Raw genomic sequence first — 20891 nt, forward strand, 5'->3', positions numbered from 1 at the left:
ATTAGGGGCATCAGGGTAGGAGATCGAGAACATAAAGTCTCGCTTTACTCTGATGATCTTCAGTTATTCTTGTCAGAGCCGGTCGTGTCTGGACCTGCATTCCCAGAGCTGGTTTCCGGTTTCTGAGTTAAATTTTGATAAGTCAGTAATAATGCCTCTTGGAGACAGAGTTAGAATTGAGTGTCTAGCCGGGATGCAGTTAGTGTGAGAGGATTTCAAATATTTGGGTATATTTCTACCTAGAGACCTTAAAGAACTTTATGTTAAACTATGCCCCACTAACAGGGACTATAAAGCAACATCTTCGGGACTGAGAGGATATCCCTGTTATCCTTGGCTGGTCAAATGAACCTAATCAATATGACTATCCTTCCAAAATTACTTTCTTCCATCACATTCCCTGTACTATTAAGGCACCGTCTTTTCAGGATTTGCAGTCAAGTATGGCCACATACGCACATATATTTGCCACCGCGTGCAGTTGTTTGAAAGGTATACTCCTTGTGGGTTTTTTTCTATGTATTTATATTACCTTTGGTATTATGGTTTTGTAAATGTAACATTTATTTTTCATTTTTTGGTTAAATAATTACTTGGCTCCAATTTTGAAAACTGTGAAAAAAAATGCAGTGCCATGCAATATTGCACTTGGCTTGTGCAGAGTCAGTATTAGCATGAAAGATCAAAGAGGATGCCTGAATATCATGCCTGCTAGGTTTCCCATATAACCTGCCAGATCAAGCTGCTAATTTAATTTTCTCAGAGCATTTTAATCTAAATATATACCAATATTAATGTGGCTTTTGCTCGACCATCTGGTCTCCGTGATCTCTTATGCAAGACAAACCTGGCTACATGGTTATTGTTTTATTCACTCCACAAGGGAATTACACATATCTGTCATTCTTTCAATGAAAAAAAAAAAAAAATTAAAAAAAAAAAAAATAATAATATATATATATATATATATATATACTTGCTGACATTGCTCCTCAATCTACCCACATGGAGCCCCACATCATGAACCCTTGTTCTAGAACTTCCCTTCCAGTGAAAAAGGCTTACCTCAGGAGCATCATTGATACAGTTCAGGTATTTGATTGTATATAAAATATTTCCCCTGTCTGTTATTCTCTAGGATACACATGTGTAGCCTCTTCCCCGAGCCAGTTGTTGGGTACAAGGGCGCCTGGGGTAGCTTACGGAGCAGAACAAGCCCCATGATGTCCTGAGGTCTCCTGCACAGGGTTGTGGGGGGGGGGGGGGGGGGAAAGAGCCCCTTAAGATTTCTTTTCTCAGGGGCTCCTTCCCTTATCAGTCCAGTCAACTCCAAAATGCCACTCAAACTCCAAGACCGTTGTTCAAAAATCAGAAGGTTTTTTTTACTGGCATTGAAGATAGGCAATGCAAAATACAAAACTGTTACAGTAATGTAAAATGCACCACGTTTTGGACAAGTCCATAAACAGTACAAAACGGTACAAACAAACTCAACTCTTTCAGCAAAAATCTGCCTTCTCTCAGACAGGTCTCCCTGGGCAGGGACCTCTCTTCCTTCGGTAAGTCCGCAATATCTGCTCTATGGACTATCCTGTTTCTTTCTTTCTCAGCTTCTGGCACTCAGACAAGCTTCTGGCTGAACTCCTATGTCAGACAGGAACTCCACAGGACCTCTTCTGAGTAGCTTCCTCTTTTCCAAATACTCCCACTGAGGACCAGTTGTCTCTGTAACCATGAGTGAGTTTTCCTTCTTCCTCTTTCCTAACAAGACTGACTTCTGGTTTGTTTACATTTGTCTCCCGGACTTTCACTTCTCCTGCACTCTGACTCCTTCCTCCCTGCAAGGCCTGGGCAACCTTGTTCCTGGGCCCCAGTCACTTTCCCAAGGCAGGAATATTCCTGTACCTCTGTACCACCTACTTCAACTACTGGAATCCTTATGTATACCTCCTCCTGTATCATATGGGCACAGGGCTTTTATTCAGATTCAAACCCCCCCTTCTCCTCCCACTCAGGAGTGGCACATCTCCTTAAAACACCTACTTACACTGACGTCACTACACAAGGGCAGGGTCTGTTCAACCTCTGATTAACTTGCTGGCATAGCAGGTCTGTGTCCATTTAAGCTAAGGAAACACTACTAGTAAGGGGCAACATTTAGGGTCCCCTTACTCTTATTTAGATCCTTAAGTCTCATCTGATATAACTTTTTGTACAGACCTTGCATCACTGTGGTAACCCTTCTGTGGATGTCCTCCACTATCTATATCCTTCTGGAGCTATGGACTTCAGAAATGGGCACTGTACCCAAGGTAGGATTTCACCAATGCCCTGTACAATAGCAGAATCATTTTCTTTTTCTTCTAGTTAAACCTCTCCTTATGTACCCTAGTATGCTTTTCACTCTGGCCACTCTGTGATCATTAGATCCAAGGTCTATTTTCTGATCTTTGCCATCAGTATCTCATCACCCATTGTTTAACTCTCCCTCAGATTTCTGTACTCCAAATTCATAATTCTGAATTTTTTCAGTAATGAATCTTATGTGCCAAGCAGTTGACAGCTTGTCAAGCTGCCTCAGGTATGTCCACGCTGCTGTAAATCCTAGAGTAACCTACAAAAAGTCAAAGTTTCTCTTTTAACCCCTCTGCAGGACTGTTCATAAGGATATTGAACAGAATTTGCCATAGGATCAATCCCTGAGGTACTGCACTTATTACCTTCATTTCCTCAGAGCAACCTCCATTTTACTATCTTGTGTATTCCTCAACCAGTCTCTAATCCATTCCAACACAGTAGATCCCATCCCTAGACTACTCAATTTATTTATGAGCCTCAAATGCGGGTCAGTATGAAAGGCTTTGCTGAAGTCCGGGTCAATCATATTCAACATCTGCCATGCTCTGATTCTTACCCCATCCTCTTCCTTTCCTTTACATACCTGAGAAATGTCTTGTCACAGTTGACTTTATTTCTTTAGCTCTCCTGTTCCTGGGGCACTGTTGGGAGACTTTACACAGCAGTGCACCTGTACAAAATCCGGGTCCCCCATTCAGACCAGTGGTCCCTTCTTGGGATCCTTAACCTGGGGCTAGATGCTCTCATAGGCCCTCCCTTCAAACTGGCAAAACATGCATCTTTGATCTCTCCCTAAAGACATTTGTTCTTCGTTGCTGGCTGTTTGGCTAGACATAGCCAACAGCCTTTAAAGCAGGTACCTATATTTAATGATCTCAGCAGATGCTGTTATCTTCCAACAGGTACCCTCCTTTCTGCTCAGGGTGGTTTCTACTTTTTACTTAAATCAATTTATTCCTTTTCTAGCCTTTAGAAATAAAAGGGTCTGGAGGGATGACAGGAAACTCCATCTCCTGGATGTAAGGTGCATCTTGTTAAGTTATTTGAGAGACAGAAATCATTTCTGAAAAATGGTTAGATGGTTTGTCCTGATTGTAGGCCCCTGGAAAGAGGAGGTAGCATCTAAAGCTATGCTAACCAGGTGGATCAAAGCGATTGTGTTGGCTTACCTGTGTTGTAGGTGCGTTACAAGACTTGGGGCATATTCTACATGGGCTTAGGCATTATCATGGGCAGAAGCATCTTCAATATGTAATTGTTCACTGTATCAGACTATGGAATTATTCTCCAGCAGTCTTGTTTTTGTTCTATGTAAACCGGTATGATTTACATGTAATGTAAGAATGTCGGTATATAAAAATCCAAAATAAATAAATAAATAAAATGTCCCTACCTGAAATTTGCATGCCAGCCACTTGACCATGATTGCATTCCTGTACAAGATTTTACAGGCTTGACATGGGGCTCCAGGCAGACTCGGATTTAGGGCAGAGATTCTTAAGGCAGCTCTGTCTTTCTCCTGCTCAGCCTAGTTACAGCTTAGGTACCTCCCACTAGCAGATCTAGCAGGAAGAAAAGGAATGTAAAATTTAAGTTTACCTGTTCATTTCCTTTCCTTGAGTCCTACTAGCCCAGTTCAGTTCCCGCCTGGAAACACAGGGGCTGCTAGGATGTATCAGACCGTCATAGTGTGCCAAATTCTTTCTTTCTATTTTTCTCTCCCTCCTTCCCATCTCAGTTAGAGGATGTGGTCTCAAGCTCCCTATGTAGCCTTTACAAAAAAAAAAGGGGGGGATTATTTTTTTTTTCTTTTTGACATAAGTACCGAGGCGAATCAGGGAAGATCCTTGTTTTCATTTTTAGTTCCAGATTAAGTTCCTTTAAGTTTGGTGGTTGTCTCAATGTTCAGACTAAAGATTACTGGCAACTGCCTAGGACCACACACCCCTTATAGCCAGGGGGAAAGGATGTGCACTCTGTCTTCAACAGCTGTGGAGCGAGTGGTCCCACTAGTTCAGACTGGTTTAGCAGAAATCAAGGAAAGGAAATTAACAGGAAAGGTTACATTTTACATTAGCCAGGGAGAGCTGTGACAAAGCCAGTGCTTATCCCTGAGAATGAGCTACAAGAAATTGATCTACTTTTGGAATCTTTGTGACCCTGTTTGGCCACTGTCAGGTCAGAATTCTGGGCTTGATAGAACTTGGGTTTGATTCAGCATGGTTTATCTTATGTAGCTGAATAAGATAAGGTATTCTTGTATGCGGTTAACAGTAGGGATGTGCACTCGTTTAAAAAAAAAAAGGTAATTCAGACCAAACTGTGCATTTTTTTGTTTAAAATTTATTTAATTTATATTCCACTTTTTGGCACTTCAAAGTGGATTGCATTCAGGTACTGGAGGTCCACCTTACCCTGAAACAGATGCATAATTCCCCTCCTGACATTCCTGAAAAATTTCAAGTAAATTAATTTCAGAAAATAGTGCACATTATTTGTAAATAGTGTGAACTATTTTCCAAAAAACTAAAACCAAAAAGCCCACAAAACGAAAAATCAAATACAGAATCTGAAAACTAAGTAAACTGAAATGAAAAATGTTCCTTCCACATTCCTAGGTTAGTGTGTTAACATTTAGCCTAATGTAAAAATTCACGCTTAGATCCTGACTCGAGAAAACGTCTATGCCAAACAGAGCTCTGTATTGTGGCAATTTGATTCATAAAGATTAAGGTGCTTAGTAGTCCTATGAGCCATTTAAAACTTTAATATTTGTCTAGGTATTAGCATGGGGATTGGGAGAAGAAAGAAGCAAATGTATTCTCTAGTTTTATTAGTATGCATACTGGGGCGGATTTTAAGAGCCCTGCTCGCCGGTAAGCCTATTTTACATAGGCCTACCGGCGCGCGCAGAGCCCTGGGACTCGCGTAAGTCCCGGGGTTTTCGGAGGGGGCGTGTCGGGGGGCGGGCCAGAACCGCGCGGCGTTTTCGGGGCGTGTCGGGAGCGTTCCGGGGCGGGCCTGGGGGCGTGGCTAGGCCCAGGGCAGCCCAGGGGGGTGGCCGCGCCCTCCGGACCCGCCCTCAGATTGTGTCCCGGCGCGCTAGCGGCCCGCTGGCGCGCGGGGATTTACTTCTCCCTCCGGGAGGCGTAAATCCCCCAACAAAGGTAAGGGGGGGGTTTAGACAGGGCCGGGCGGGTGGGTTAGGTAGGGGAAGGGAGGGGAAGGTGAGGGGAGGGCAAAAGAAAGTTCCCTCCGAGGCCGCTCCGATTTCGGAGCGGCCTCGGAGGGAACAGGGGTAGGCTGCGCGGCTCGGCGCGCGCCGGCTATACGAAATCGATAGCCTTGCGCGCGCCGATCCCGGATTTCAGCGGATACGCGCGGCTACGCGCGTATCTACTGAAATCCAGCGTACTTTTGTTTGCGCCTGGAGCGCCAACAAAAGTACGCCTATTCGCGGTTTTTGAAAATCTACCCCACTGTCATTTGGGTTATTTATTTCTGGCAAATTTGTTACGTGTACTGATATGCCTGTCTATGGTGCTTGACCAGGGTTTGACTGAAGGGAGGACAATAACCAGCCATTTCACGTTTTTAGTAAATTAGACCATTGGCCTGGCCAATCAAATGTTTTCTCCAGCTCTATGCAAAATACCACTTTTGCTGTTTCTCTTTTTGTTTACTGTGCAGTAGAGTTGTGCTGAGTCAGGAAATACTCCAAAATACTTACAAAAGGGCCTTCTGGTTGTGTAACAATTCCAGTTCTTTTGCCTGGCTGAGCTGAATTATCTCAGACTATCTCATTAGTTGATTACTCTTTTTAAAGCATATTAGCATAAGGGCTGTCAACCTGTCACTACTCCCTATAAGTAAAAAGAATCCTCCTTAAGATTTCATTTTTTTAAACTATTTGCTAGGAAGAATTTGGCTAGAGCTGCTACAGATCTGTTTGCATATGTATATTTTAAATATTTTATTTGTATTTTTTAGATAAGAATGCAAGACAAGATAATAATCTAATCATAGTTTTATATAGTGTTAATGATGATCATGTAGATTTGATCATTTGAACTATTTCTTGAGGGCATGGCTGCATGTGGTTGGGAGCAACTAATCACCTCTCCCACTCACAGGGTAGGACATACCCTTGATCTGCTTTCTATTAATCCAATGATCTTTTCTGTGAATTTTGCTGTTGCGCCCGGTCGCAGATAGCTGCGCCCTCTCTGTCTCACATCTTTTCTTTCTCTTTCCTCTCCTCTGGGCAAGATGGCTGCTTCTGCCTCTCTCCGCCGACCTCTCTGGCGTCCCCAGACTGGCACGGGTGATTGCGTTCGCCATTCTTACACTGAGGTCACTTCGGGCATGCTCGCTCGCGCGCGCTGCCCTCTCTTTTAAATACGACATGGCGGGAACCTCGGGGGCGTCCCCACCGCATGACATCACTACCTCCGGGTACTTAGCCTCCGATCCAGCTACGAGTTAGCAAGGATTCCGCTCCAGCTAATTTTGACTCCTTCAGAGACTCTGCTCTGAATACTCGCTCCTACTAACCTCCGGGGTTATGCTGGCTACTCAAGGGCATTCTAGGTACCCGCTCCTCGGGGGCCTTATTCGCTCCTACCTACCCTCCGGGGTTTCGCTGATTCCAGCAAGGACGCTCAAGGCACCCGCTCCTCGGGGGTCTTGCTTCACTCCTATCTACTCTCCAGGTTCCCAGCTCGTCAGGATCCTAGGTACCCACTCCCCGGGGCCTTGCACTCGCCTGCCTTCCTCCTGGGTTAACCTGCATCTACAGAGGATATATTGGCTCCAGCGTTCTGGGCCTTGCATCATCTCTACCTCCGTTCCACGGAGACCATCTCTTCACACAGCTACCAGCCTTCGTGAGTACCTTCTCTCTCAGTCTATTTGCCTTGTCTCACCACAGAATAGATTCTTGGCGTACCCCACTTCGCAGACCATTACCGGATCTACCATAGCTGACTACGTCATCGGTGACTGGATTCTCGGCCTACCCCGCTCTGTGGACCACTACCGGACCCCTCACTTCCAGCTTCTGGTGAGACCTTCTCTGCACTTGATACAACTCTGTGCTTGGACTGAGCTTCATCATCAAGGACTTACTCCACTGACACAGCCCGTTCCTCGGGACTTGCCAACTGCTGTATAATAAAGCTTCTATTCTCTCTGTGGTCATTACTAAAGAGTCAACCTATTGCTATATTTTCCCCATGGGGCCCCTCTCTGTGGGAGGAGTCATCAATATAACAACCATGGGTCCACAACATACCAAACTCATAATATTTGCACGTTTAGAGATTAAGGTACCCTGGCTGGAACATTATCTAATTGTTCCCTAGGATTACCAAATCCTATGTCTACAACTGATGTGATGTCACCTGCCATTCTCAGTGAGGACATATAGATTCAGACCTCTTTAAAGAAAGTATTACTCTGTGGTATGATACACTCCCTGACCACAAGCTAGACTCAAGCTTGGCACCACACCATTCAAAGGGTGGCAGACAGTCTTGCCCCATTAAAATCTCACTCGATACATCATGGAGCCGATCCGATTGTATACCCAATCCTTAGTGATATATCTAATCCTTAGCTAAGGCCAGAGGGATGCTGGGCTACTTAGAAAGAGGCATAATTAGCAGGAAAAAAGGAGGTAATAATGCCTCTGTACAGATAATTGGTGAGGCCTCACCTAGAGTACTGCATTCACTTCTGGAAACCTCATCTCAAAAAAGATAATGACGGATTGGAAGCGTTCCAGAAAAAGGCAACCAAAATTGGTGTGGGGTCTGCACAGAAAGCCATATAAGATGAGACTGAAGGATCTTAATATGTATACTCTGGAAGAGACAGGGTAGATATGATACAGACCTTCAAATACGCTCTCCTTTGGGCCGCGGCTGGGCCTCTCCACGAAACCCCACCCCTTAGGCGCGCACACAAGGGGTCAGGATTTAAAGGGGCCATGGCGGGAAACCTCGGCCCGGCCCCTAAGATGACGTCAGACGCCAATGGGTATTTAAACCCACCCTGTGCTTACCTTCCTTGCCATTGCAACAGGGTTCACTCTTTGAGTAGCTAGTTGCTGTTCACTGTTCCTGCCTTTGTGTTTCTGATCCAGTTCCTGCTCCACTCCTGCCTTCCTGCTCCAGTTTCTGCTTCCACCTCGGCTCATCTTCCTGGTTCCTGACTTCGGCTTAGCTTCTGGTATTCCTTGTCTGCTGCCCGTCCTGATCCTTGGCTTGTCTCTGGTTTCTGCTGGTCTGCTGCCTGCCTCGACTGCTGGTCTGCCTCCTTGTCTTGCACCGCTGCTGCCTGCCATGACCTCTGGACCTCCTATGGCTCCGCTTCACTTCCACCTGCCTCAACTCAAACAGTTCATCGGATTCCTCTTTACCAGAAGACCACCACCTAAGTCCTGCCAGCCCCCCCAGTACCCAAGGGCTCAACCTGTGGAGAACGGGGGTTGGTTTAGGTGAAAGTCCTGCTTGGTCTCCTGGCCCTGTTCCGCCTCCCGTCTACGAGTACCGCTGTGGGCCTTCTTTCAGCGGACCCTCTTCATCCTCTAGCCGGCTCAAGGGTCCACAACCATAACAATGTCTGTACATTTCTATTTATATTTTATAGTCTCTTTATTCTGCTTTGATTAGGGTTTGTCTGTGTCTTTATGTGTGACTGAGATGAGGTATTCTGTGTAGTTTTTGTGTAGGGATCTATAAGCTTTCTGGCTTGTTCTGTTTTCCTAACCGGAGGTGTATTGATGTTTTAGGGTGTGGTGTAATATTTGCAGTGTTACCTATTCATAGGTAGGGTTGTTACTTTTTGAGTCCTAGAGTTAGAGCTGTTTTGGTATGGGAGATTTACTATATTGTAATTGTAATTTAGTTTACTCATGGCTTTCTAAGGGCCGAGCTCACACCCAACATGTATAATGATAGGCCTAATTCCATATGGGTTCTCAGTGTATTTTTTGCAAGGTATTTTGGCTGATACCAGAAATAAAATTTATTTATTTATTTTATTTATTTATTCTTTTTATATACCGACATTCGATCTCAATTGAGATATCACACCGGTTTACATTCAGGTACTGTAGGTATTTCTCTATCCCCAGAGGGCTTACAATCTAAGTTTTTGTACCAGAGGCAATGGAGAGTAAAATGACTTGCCCAAGGTCACAAGGAGCGACAGCAGGACTTGAACCCTGGTCTTCTGGTTCATAGTCCACTGCTCTAACTACTAGGATATTCCTCCTCCCCCCAGACATAATAGTTGATAACAATTTAACAAATGAGAATATCAATCGGGAAAAGCAGAGAAAGATACAGATCTGTGCTGTAGCTCGGGATGAAAAAAGACTGAGGAGCTCACAAGCAATACCTGTGCGGGAACGCCCGCACATGCTCATTAGAGCAAAATCTCTATAAGCTAAGCGAAAATGGTTCATTCGGTGCTAGATGACATCATCCACATGTCATGGCTAATCCAACCCTGCTTGCTGACAGAGAGAAGCAAAAATAAATAAATACATAAAAAGTGAGACTGAATTCAAAGCAAAGATTTCTAGCAACAATGAGAGGAGAAATACTGAGCATCTTTAAACGCAGGTCAAATAACAGATGTGCAATCATCAGATGACCAGGGATACAAGTAAAGTCATTCAAGTTATCACCTCTGGTCACTTGACTAAGTGAAAAGTAACAGTTAAATTCAGAAACTACATTGTAGATACCAAAAACTAAAATTCTTGTTCTTAAAAAAATACATACATCCTTCCTTCTCTCACAAGGTCCACCTTCCTCCCAACCATGTCGTGTGCACTTCCTCCCCACTCCTCGAAACACCACCCCTTCCATTCCTCTTGCCAGAGCATCACTCCATCTCCTTCCCCCACTGGTCTTTCCTTCCATCTTCCTCTTCTTGACAATGCCCTTCCCTCTTCCTTGAGAAAAACACCCTTCTTCGTGCCTCCGCAATACAGTCCCCCTCTCTTCTTCTCCCTCTCCACATCCTTGCATCCATCTTCTTCCTGCCATACTCATCCTAACACCTACATCCATTTCCTTTCATATCCTCCTTTCCTTGCCCATCTACAAACATGATTGCACTTCCTTCCTCCCTTTCCCCTCCCTAACACACCTGTCATTCCTTCAGTTCCACCAACCCACTCGCCCTTTCACCTTCTTCCCCACAATCAGCAGTCCTTACCCAGCTAATTGGGGTGCATTTCTGGCAACAGCTTTCCACACATGGACGGTACAAAAAACTCAACTTCACCTCAAGACCAAGAGGTCTGAATATATCCTTGTGTATATTCCTATATATGTTGTAAGTATTATTTTTACCTCAGAAGAATGTACTGTCCTTTTTCATGTAAAATCTATTATAAATGCATAACTATTTAATTGGGTGTGTTGTAGGGATGTGCAGAGCAAAATTTTATGTTCATATTTTTTATGTCCGAAAGAGGGTCCCACTTGCGGCCAATATGGACATAAAAAAAATCCAATGAGTTGGGTATATGTACATATGTGCAAAAAAAAAATTTAAACCCCCTCACCCTCCTTAATCCCCCCCCCCCGACTTACCACAACTCCCTGGTGATCGAGCGAGGAGTGAGGACGTCATTTCTGCAATCCTTGGCGAGAAGCATGTGACGTCGGTGGCACGTCGAGTGACGCGGCGTCACGTGATTCCCGGCTCGTTCGCGCCGGACGGCTCGTTCGGCCCAAAAAGAACTTTTGGCCAGCTTGGGGGGGCCTCCTGACCCCCCCAAGCTGGCCAAAAGTTCTTTTTGGGCCGAACGAGCCGTCCGGCGCGAACTCGCCGGGAATCACGTGGCGCCGCGTCACTCAGACGCGACGTCACGTGATTCCCGGCAAGTTCGCGCCGGACGGCTCGTTCGGCCCAAAAAGAACTTTTGGCCAGCTTGGGGGGGCCTCCTGACTCCCTCAAGCTGGCCAAAAGTTCTTTTTGGGCCGAACGAGCCGTCCGGCGCGAACGAGCCGGGAATCACGTGACGCCGGCGTCACTCGACGTGCCGCCGACGTCACATGCTTCTTGCCAAGGATTGCAGAAATGGCGTCCTCACTCCTCGCTCCATCACCAGGGAGTTGTGGTAAGTCGGGGGGGGGGGGATTAAGGAGGGTGAGGGGGTTTATATTTTTATTTTGGCTCAACAATCGCGATTTCCCACATATCGAACATATCTATGTTCGATATGTGGGAAATCCGATCGTTTATGTCGAATCAATTTTTTAAGTAAAAAAAAAATATGAGTTGCGTTTTACTAATGCGGTCAATCCGAATGCACACCCCTAGTGTGTTGGGATGGGGTGTAGGGGGTCACAAAGCCTAGGGAGCCTATCACCCTTTGCACTGGTCTTTTTTATATTTACTGGCTTCAACAGGGTTTGTGGGAACATGACTACATGAATGAGAGGTGAGGAGAATCTGCTTCTTAAATCAAATGGTGGTTTTAGTGACTATATCTTACCTTGAAATAAAATGAGAAGTTTTACATTTGCTTCCCATTGTGGAGCTGGGCAGCGGGATACTGACTTTTTTTTTTTTTTTTTTTTGATGAGGGGTACAAGTGCATCTGCTTATCTTTCACCTATTTATGGGATTTTGGGTCGGCAAAATCTTGCTGCTTGTACCTTACTGTGTACAGAACTGATGGTGTGAGTTGAATCATCTGCTGCTATAGTAACATATATATAGTACTTGAAGGCGGTTAAAGACTATTTGGCCCATCCAGTCTGCACAGTTATTCTGGTCTGTAGTGTTAAGGGTATGTCACAGCTGTCAACCATAGAAGCTTTACTGCTTGTAGGATATTGCTCCTTGTCCAAGTCAATTTTTCTTGCCTTTCTCTGGTCTCTTTCATCCTGGGCAGATGTTCTCATACTTAACCCACCGCTCACCCTATGTCTTTACCACCAAGCTTTATAATAATCTAAATAGCTATCTAAACTAATGAGACTGTTGACTGAAAACAGTGAGGCCATTGCCTGAACATCCAGTTGCCTATTTATCTATTTCTGAAATTTATATCCCACCTAGATCCCTGGGCCTTGCAGTATGGTACCTGACCATCCCCAACCTGTCGGCGTCATCCTAGTTGCTTTTTAGGGAGTTTGAGTCTACAGATGCAATCCAGCTACTCTGCGGCTACTGCATATTCACCCATCCTGGCAACCCTTTGGATATTCACAAAGAAACCATGTGAGTGTGCTCAATCACTATGTTCAGTGCAGAAATTATTATGTCTTCCCTAAAATTGGAGGAAAAGATCTCAGATCACAACAGTCAGCCCTTATAAAAAAAAAACTTGCTGCTTCCAAGCTCAATCATCGGTCATAAAAACATAGGTTAAAAATGCAAAAATAATGAAAAAAATAACTGGAGGTTTTTATGACCGATGATTGATCCGTGAAGCAGCTGTTTTTTGACTAGGGCTGACTGTTACGGTCCGAGGTCTTTTTCTCTAATTTTAGGGAAGACACAGTAATTTCTGCAATCTACATAGTAATTGAACATTTTCACATGGAATTTGTTTGTGTATCTGGAACCCTTTGGATATGCCAGATTCACTCATGCATATTCTTTCTTGTCCCTGTCAAATTATATTTTAATATATCTTGCCAATCAGTCTGGAAAAATATGCTAGTTACTGCAGTCCTGTTAAAGTAATATACACTTTACATTCAGAGTATCAGTGTCTGTCTGCCTCTGCACCTTCTTTTACTTTCTCTGTAATTATTTTATTTTGCATATTTGATTAATCACGTATCTTACATATAGTTATCTAGGTAATGTACAATAAAAAGAATTAAGTACAGGAACAAATTAATATCAGTCATAAAATAAAGCGATCAAATTAAATATATAAAAATAATTTTAAAATAATAATAAAAGCAATATCCAATTTAACAGCATTAACTAAGTTATAACTAACAAATTTTACAAACTAACAGAAAACAATAATATATCAATTACAATACCAGAAATTAAAAACCATAAAATCATTAAATTCCATAAAAAGCAGCAGAAGAATTAAAACCAAGGATCATTAAATAACATAAAAAGAAAGAGACCCATTTAAATGGAGGGAAAGGTTTTCAAAAATAGAATTCATTAAAGCTTTCCTAAACTTAAAATAATCCTTTTCTAAATGTTAGCCTAAGGGAAAAAAATTTCAGTGACTAGGTGCAAGATATGAAAAAGTAATTTCCGTGGTAGTTTCTAACCTAATCGTTTTGGGAGATGGGATGTGTGAATATTTTGGGTCAGCACACGGCGAAAGGATTTTAAAAGCCACCAGGATACGCGCATACATGCTGCTATACGCACAAATGAAAAGTTTCCAAAAGGAGGTGGGGCATGGTCTGAGCGAGGCATAGGTATTCTGGTATTTTGAAAGGAAATTTGTGCAGAAATACTTAAGAGCACTGGTGCATGTTGGGATCTCCTGCCGCATAATTTTACTTCTGCTATAGATGATGTGTCACTTATAAAACAAAAAAACCTAGACAGATCAGTAAAGGTCAGGGCTAACAGTGGGGAAAGGAAGCTATTAAGCTAGAGGGGTTTGGAAGTCCTATCCCTTAAGTGGACGAACTGGGAGCAAACTGGGAAAGCTGGGAATGGTGTCAGCACATGTGCCTTTTAAAATCCCCCCCACTTATGTAGTAGAAGTGGCATTTGTATACACATGCACAAGCCCACTAAAATTGAACCCACATGTGTGCGCGATCAGGCTATGCCTGATGACATGCATTCATGTGTGCCTGTGCGCTGCATTGAAAATTACCGTCCCTATGAGCAGGACAAAGAGGAACAATATAAAGTAGATTTTAAAAGGGCTGCACATGCTATTTTACAGCATTTTGCTACAGCTCCCTGTTAGGCACAGGAGAGAGAGAGTTGCATCGGAGGTGGACCCTTGGGCCAAGGTGGGGTTGACGCAACCTGTAGGTAAGGACCTACGGGTCCCCACTGTCGGCAGGTGGAGTGGGCTGATAGGCAGAGGCCGCTGGAGCTTCACTTATACCAGCCCTCGTTCCCCGCGGGTTGAGCCTTTGGGTGCCGGCAGGACTTAGGTGGGCCTCGAGATAGAATAGCAAGAGAAGTTGGTTCAGCCCAGAGACAGCAGGTGAGGGATGGTGTAGTCCTACTCTGGACTTGATAAGGTTCTGGAAACTCGGGCGCCAATGAAACAAAGACAGACTGAGGGCGCTCGAGCAAAGGTAGGTCAAAGCCTGATAAGTCCATGTCCAGGGAGTAGGCAGAAGAGGAGTCCAATGGTAAAATTGAGTCAGGGCCAGTGGCAATCCAGGTGCTGTGGAAAGTGATGCTGAGGTCTGATCACAGATATAGTCAATAGCGTAGTCAATCGAAGCTGAGGTCTGATCACGGGAATAGTCAATGGCGTAGTCAGACAAAGCAAAGGTCAGGGTGGAGATAGGCTGTAGTGTAGTCAGGCGAAGCAGAGGTCTGGGTCTGGAGATAGGCTGTAGCGTAGGTGAAGCGAAGTCAAAGTCTATGGGCAGGAACGAGGAAACAGGAACTGGGAACAACAAGGATCAGGAATGTAGAGTAGAGACGAATCTCTTAGCAGCAACGAGTACTCAACCAGCGAGGAGACCTGTTGCAAAGGCAACTCTATGGAGCGGGGCCTGAGCTTAAATACTATGAAGAGGCTGACGTCATCATCTGGGGCCGCTGCCAGGTTTCTGCTGCGGTCCCTACATAAGGATCAGCGATGCACGCTTGCGCGCTCCTAGGGAGGCGCGCGGCACGGGTAGTGGCGTCTCTCTGCAGGCCATGCAGAGAGGCCCAACGAGCAGTGGCATCATGTCGTGGAACGCTGGGGACTGTGGCAGACCCAGAGGCACTGGAGGAGGCCTGAGGTCGGAGCTGGCAGTCCACCGCCGCTAGCGAAGAGGAACCAGAGACTGGAGTCCTTTTGGAAAGGTGAGGGGGCCGTGCTGTGGGTCTGCCGCGGATGGCATGCGTAACAGAGAGGGAGAGAGAGACTCTTTAAAAGGCTCAATCATATATGGACCATTGTAAGGGGGCACTTTGATTCGGGTTGAGTTTCGTGAGGTGGGTTTGGGGTTAGAGGGGAGTTATTACAGACACATTCAGAGGTATCCATTGTAAAATTGACATCCGTAAAGAAATTTTGAGATTATAAGTGATGAAAATTCTAAAAAAAAAAAAAAAGGAGTTGTTTGTATACTGCAGTCTCTCATTGCTGCATTGTACAAATCAACTCCTTAAAAATTCTTTACAGATGTCAATTTTACAATGGATACCTCTGAATATGTCTGAAATACTCCAACCCACCTCCCGAAAACTCTACCTGAATCAAAGTGCCCTCTTACAATGCTCCATATATAGACTGAGCCCTATAAAGAGTCTCTCTCTCTTTCTCATTGATTCTAGTAAGAGAAAAAGAAGAATTATGATCATAGCAAGCCAAGTTTTGCATATAAATAACTGGAAAATCCCATACTCTGAATTAGGGAAGTAGGGATGATAACTTTGAAACAAGTGCAGCTGACGGCCAATTTTATAACACATGTACGCATGTTATAAAATAGGCTTCAACGCGCGCTCATGTGTGCACAATTTTAAGTGGATGCGTGCAAATCCTGCTTCCATCACAGTAGTCTCCCTTTCCTCCTTTTAGCCCTAACCCAGCTGACTAGCCTAGATTTTTTTATTTTATTACCTACACGCCATCCATAGCAGTAGAACATTTATGCAGCAGGGGACTCCGGCGCACGCCTCTGCAGGTAAGTATTTATGCGCACATCTCCTGGCCTTCCCCTGACATGCCACTGTCCCACTCAGACTACACCTTCGCCTCTTTTTCAAAACTTTTGACTTGTGCAAGTAGCGGGAGATACGGACGTACACAGGTGGCTTTTAAAATCAGCTCAGCATGCATTGGCCTGACTTATGCTTGTATCTCCCAGTTTTGGCATGCCTAGGCCTTTAAAATTTACCTTCATGTGTTTTCATCATTATTCAGAAGGAATGCTTAATTAATTAATTAATTAATTAATTAATTAAAAAAAAACATTTGTTATTCGCTTATAGCAGACCCATTGGGCTAGGCAGAGTATAATAAGAATAACATTAAAAAAAAATAGCAATATTCATATAATACATCAAAAACAATAATCATATGGCTAAGAGGAAAATATACATCATTCCCTAACTGGAGCTGTGACCAAATGCTTCTTGAAAGAGAAAAGCTTTCCACTGTTTCCAGAACATATGCAAATCATCTAAGGATCGCAATGACTCAGGTAATGAGTTTCACAAAATAGGGCCTATTATTGAAAAGCCTGAGCCCTAGTATCTTTTAAATAAGTAGATTTAACTGAAGGAACAGCTAATAGACCTTTTCCATGGGAGTGAAGTGTCCATGCAGGAGAATAAGGACTTAATCTAAAAAGGTAAGATGGACCATCTATTTTTATGGATTTGAAGACAAGCATCAAAACCTTAAATATGATACACTGCTGAAAATGAAGCCAATGGAATTGTGTAATAGAATAATATTTTTCCATAGAAATCCTTTTATAACCAAGCAAGCAGCAGAATTTTGTATAACTTGTAATGCTCGCAAATGAGTGGCAGGAAGGCCTCTATTCAAAGCATTAAAAAAAGTCTATTGCGGAAAGGACAAATGATTCAACAATGGTCCTGCAGACAGTGCGATCCAAGATATATTGGATATGATGCAACATCTGTAATTTGAAGCATTCAGATTTTAAAACAGATTGAATGCGAGATTTGAAAGTAAGATAGGAATCAAATTGAAATCCTAGGTTTCTAATCACAGTTTAGAAATGAACCACTGACCCATTCTCAGCTAAAAAGCTGTTCTCTACATTGGGGATGAGGATTGGAATGGTGGTAAATAGATAACACCTCAGTTTTGGATACGTTTAATATTAAATTATTCCCTCCCATCCAAGAATTAACAGAGAAAGAGACATTTTGAAATGTGACCGAAAGCTAAGGGTGATGAGTCTCCCACGGGGAAAAATAACTGTTTATCATCTGCGTATGCTCTAAATTTAACCTCCCAATTGTTCAATGAAAGAACATAAAGGAACCAAATAAACATTTTTAAAAAGCCACAAGTTAAACCCGAACCAACTCGAATGATAATCGAAAGAAACCAGTTGCTCTCTTCCAAGCAAATAAAAATGAAACCATTGGTAAACAGTAGGGATGTGAATCGTGTGATCGATCGTCTTAACGATCGATTTTGGCTGGGGGGGAGGGAAATCTGATCGTCATGGTTTTTTTTGTAAAAAGAATCGTAAAAAATCGTAAATCGGGGGAGGCCGGGAAAACCGGCACACCAAAACAACCCTAAAACCCACCCCGACCCTTTAAAACAAATCCCCCACCCTCCCGAACCCCCCCCCCAAAATGTTTTAAAATACCTGGGGTCCAGTGGGGGGGTCCCGGCGCAATCTCCCGCTCTCAGGCCACGGCTGCGTTAATAGAAATGGCGCCGGTGGCCCTTTGCCCTTACCATATGACAGGGCAAAGGTAGCGCCGGCGCCATTTTGGTTCCTGTCACCCGACGTCACGAGTGCAGGAGATCGCTCCCGGACCCTCATAGTGAGGGCAAAGGTAGCGCCGGCGCCATTTTGAATATTGGTAATACGGCGGGAGTGCAGGAGGTCGCTCCCAGACCCCCGCTGGACTTTTGGCAAGTCTTTTGGGGGTCAGGAGGCCCCCCCAAGCTGGCCAAAAGTCCCTGGGGGTCCAGCGGGGGTCCGGGAGCGATCTCCTGCACTCGTGACGTCTGGTGACAGGAACCAAAATGGCACCAGTGCTGCCTTTGCCCTGTCATATGGTAAGGGCAAAGGGCCACCGGCGCCATTTCTATTAACGCAGCCGTGGCCCGAGAGCGGGAGATCGCGCCGGGACCCCCCCACTGGACCCCAGGTAATTTAAAACATTTGGGGGGGGGTTCGGGAGGGTGGGGGATTTGTTTTAAAGGGTCGGGGTGGGTTTTAGGGTTGTTTTGGTGTGCCGGTTTTCCCGCCCTCCCCCGATTTACGATTTTTTGATGATAAATTGGGGGAATTGCTATTGTATCGCGGCTCTAACGATTTTTGATGATTTAAAATATATCTGACGATTGTTTTAAATCGTCAAAAAACGATTCACATCCCTAGTAAACAGTGCCATCAGCGCACAGATTGCTCAAGAGTTGCAATAAACGCGTGTGATCAACGGTGTCATAAGCCGCAGATATATCCCCAAAATTGGTTATGACAATCCCTTCAGTATCTAACTCCCTTAAAGAAAAGTCTGTTGCAGACACTAACAGTGTTTCTGTACTGTGTTCTTTCTGGAAAGTGCCCTGACGACGGGCTTGTTAAATAAATAAATACATATAGCGCACAAAATACCATTGCACTAAATATTGTATATGGAATGTCTCTCTTTCTCCTTCAGCTTGTTTCACCTGTCAGCTGGGCTTCAGCAATGTAGCTGTCTAGTCTCATAGGACGTTTCCAGTGGTTTTTTCTGATGCTGCTGATAAACATGTATTTCTCAGCTGTGCCGCAGGTATCCAAGAAAGCCATGGGGGGGCATCTGACCAATTTGTGCCTGCCACACCCAGCTTGCAGCTTTCTCACTCACTCGCTGTGGTCGTTTTTCCTGCACTCTTCAGAATCCACAAAGAAGACACAATGCGCGCTCTCTCTTTGTGAGCACTGGCCACTGTTCTGCTGGAAATAACCAGCTCCTGCTGCTCTGCCTCTTCCTAGGCAGTACTACCAAGTCCAGACAAAAATATACTATGGATGCAGCATTTAGTCTGCTGGGAGCCTAAGATAAAGCCCACATGAATGAGGGTGTGAACGTACAGCAATGCAACAATAAACCTACGTGCAGCCATGTCCTAGCATGGTTTTAACTTCACGTGCTGACATTTACTTGCATTTTGTTGTGTTTTGATTTTCAGTACTACTATTCCATAAAAGACATTTCTGTTGGTGGAATGTGTATCTGCTACGGTCACGCAAGAGCCTGTCCACTGGATCCAAGAACAAATGTAGGTATATTTGTTGCACTTCTATTGTTTTTGGAGCCAGAAAGTGTTTTGCAGCGGAGGCTGGCAGATTTTGTCTCTCTAGTCATGGAATGTGTCAGGGATTGAGAACCACAGCAAGAGGAAGTAACTTCATACCAGACGTTTCTGATGCTCTTGTTGTGGGGCCCCGATTAACTTTTTTTTTTTTCTGGCTTCCATTTCGGAAAAGAATAAGCAGCAGGCTGCAATATTTAGCCCTTGAGATTGAGTGATGGAATTCAGTCAGCCTGAGACTCTTTTTCCACACTATTTATCATGATTTTCTTGAAACACCTCCCCCCCCACCTCCATCTCTTTCTACACTTTAACAGATGACTTATAAATAAATAAATGGAGCTGGGATTGTGCTATTATCTACCTAAAAAGTAATAACCAAATGATGGAGATCCAGGCCAGAGCGTAATTTCATTCTCTCTAGGAGTTTGGAAGGGGGTAGCTATTTTATTTTTGAAAGGCTTCTCTTAAATTATGCACCATGGGTAAACTTGCATAAATAAAGGAAAGGTAATAAAATAAAAGATAGGATTTCTTTTTTTCCTTTCCTTCCGCGCGCACACGCACGCACACACACACACACGGCTAAACAGAAAAATCTGCCACTGGGTCAACTCTATGCAGTATAATCAGCAGCACGAATAATACTAATACTGTGAAATCCTGACAGGAAAGAGAGGTTGTGAAATATTTAAGATCCTCATAAACAAGGAATACATGATAAACTGCCTTGAGCTGTGACTGTTCATCTCACATGTCATGGAAGACTGATAATGGATGGGTGACAAGGACTCTAGCGCAATTTGTTTGGTCACAAATGTGATAAATGTGAAAAATGTTTCTCTCCCTGTTCTGTAGTTAATCTCTTGTGTGCATCTTTTCTCCTGCTCACACTCAAACCTGGGTTTAACTGTAGAAAAGCTGCAAGAAAGCTATTTGAAATTGAAAGCCATAATATTTTTTTTCCTACTGTTGTTTTTTTTTGTTTTTAATTAGAAATCTTCCTGCGAGTGTGAGCACAACACGTGTGGAGACAGCTGCGACCGCTGCTGCCCTGGTTTCAATCAAAAGCCTTGGCAAGCCGGGACCTTCCTGGCTAAATACGAATGTGAAGGTGAGAGTCCCGCTGCTAAAGTGCAGGAGATGAAGTCTCGTCTCCGGGACGGTCATGACTTACGGTGAAAGCTAATCAGCCTGGCGGAGTAGCCCGGCTGCAAACCAGGAAACCTAGGATTCATATCCCGCTGCTGCTCCTTTTGACCTTGGGAAAAGTCATCTCCCCCTTCCATTGCCTTAGGTAAAAGCTTAACCTTTCAGATCCCGCTCATTGAAGGACTTATTTCCTGATGCCCCTTTTTACATATCTTAC

At 44.1% G+C, this 20891-nt stretch overlaps 1 protein-coding gene across 1 annotated transcript in view; it reads left to right on the forward strand.

The window, feature by feature from the left end:
- The window catches only part of LAMA2 (laminin subunit alpha 2), a 1492466-nt gene that overhangs the window by 553107 nt on the left and 918468 nt on the right, over positions 1–20891 (forward strand). Inside the window, 2 exon segments of the mRNA XM_029596813.1 lie at positions 19400–19489; positions 20519–20636. Of these exon segments, the coding sequence (XP_029452673.1) occupies positions 19400–19489; positions 20519–20636 (208 nt within the window).

This window comes from Rhinatrema bivittatum, chromosome 3, assembly GCF_901001135.1.
Source record: "Rhinatrema bivittatum chromosome 3, aRhiBiv1.1, whole genome shotgun sequence".
Lineage (NCBI taxonomy): Eukaryota > Metazoa > Chordata > Amphibia > Gymnophiona > Rhinatrematidae > Rhinatrema > Rhinatrema bivittatum.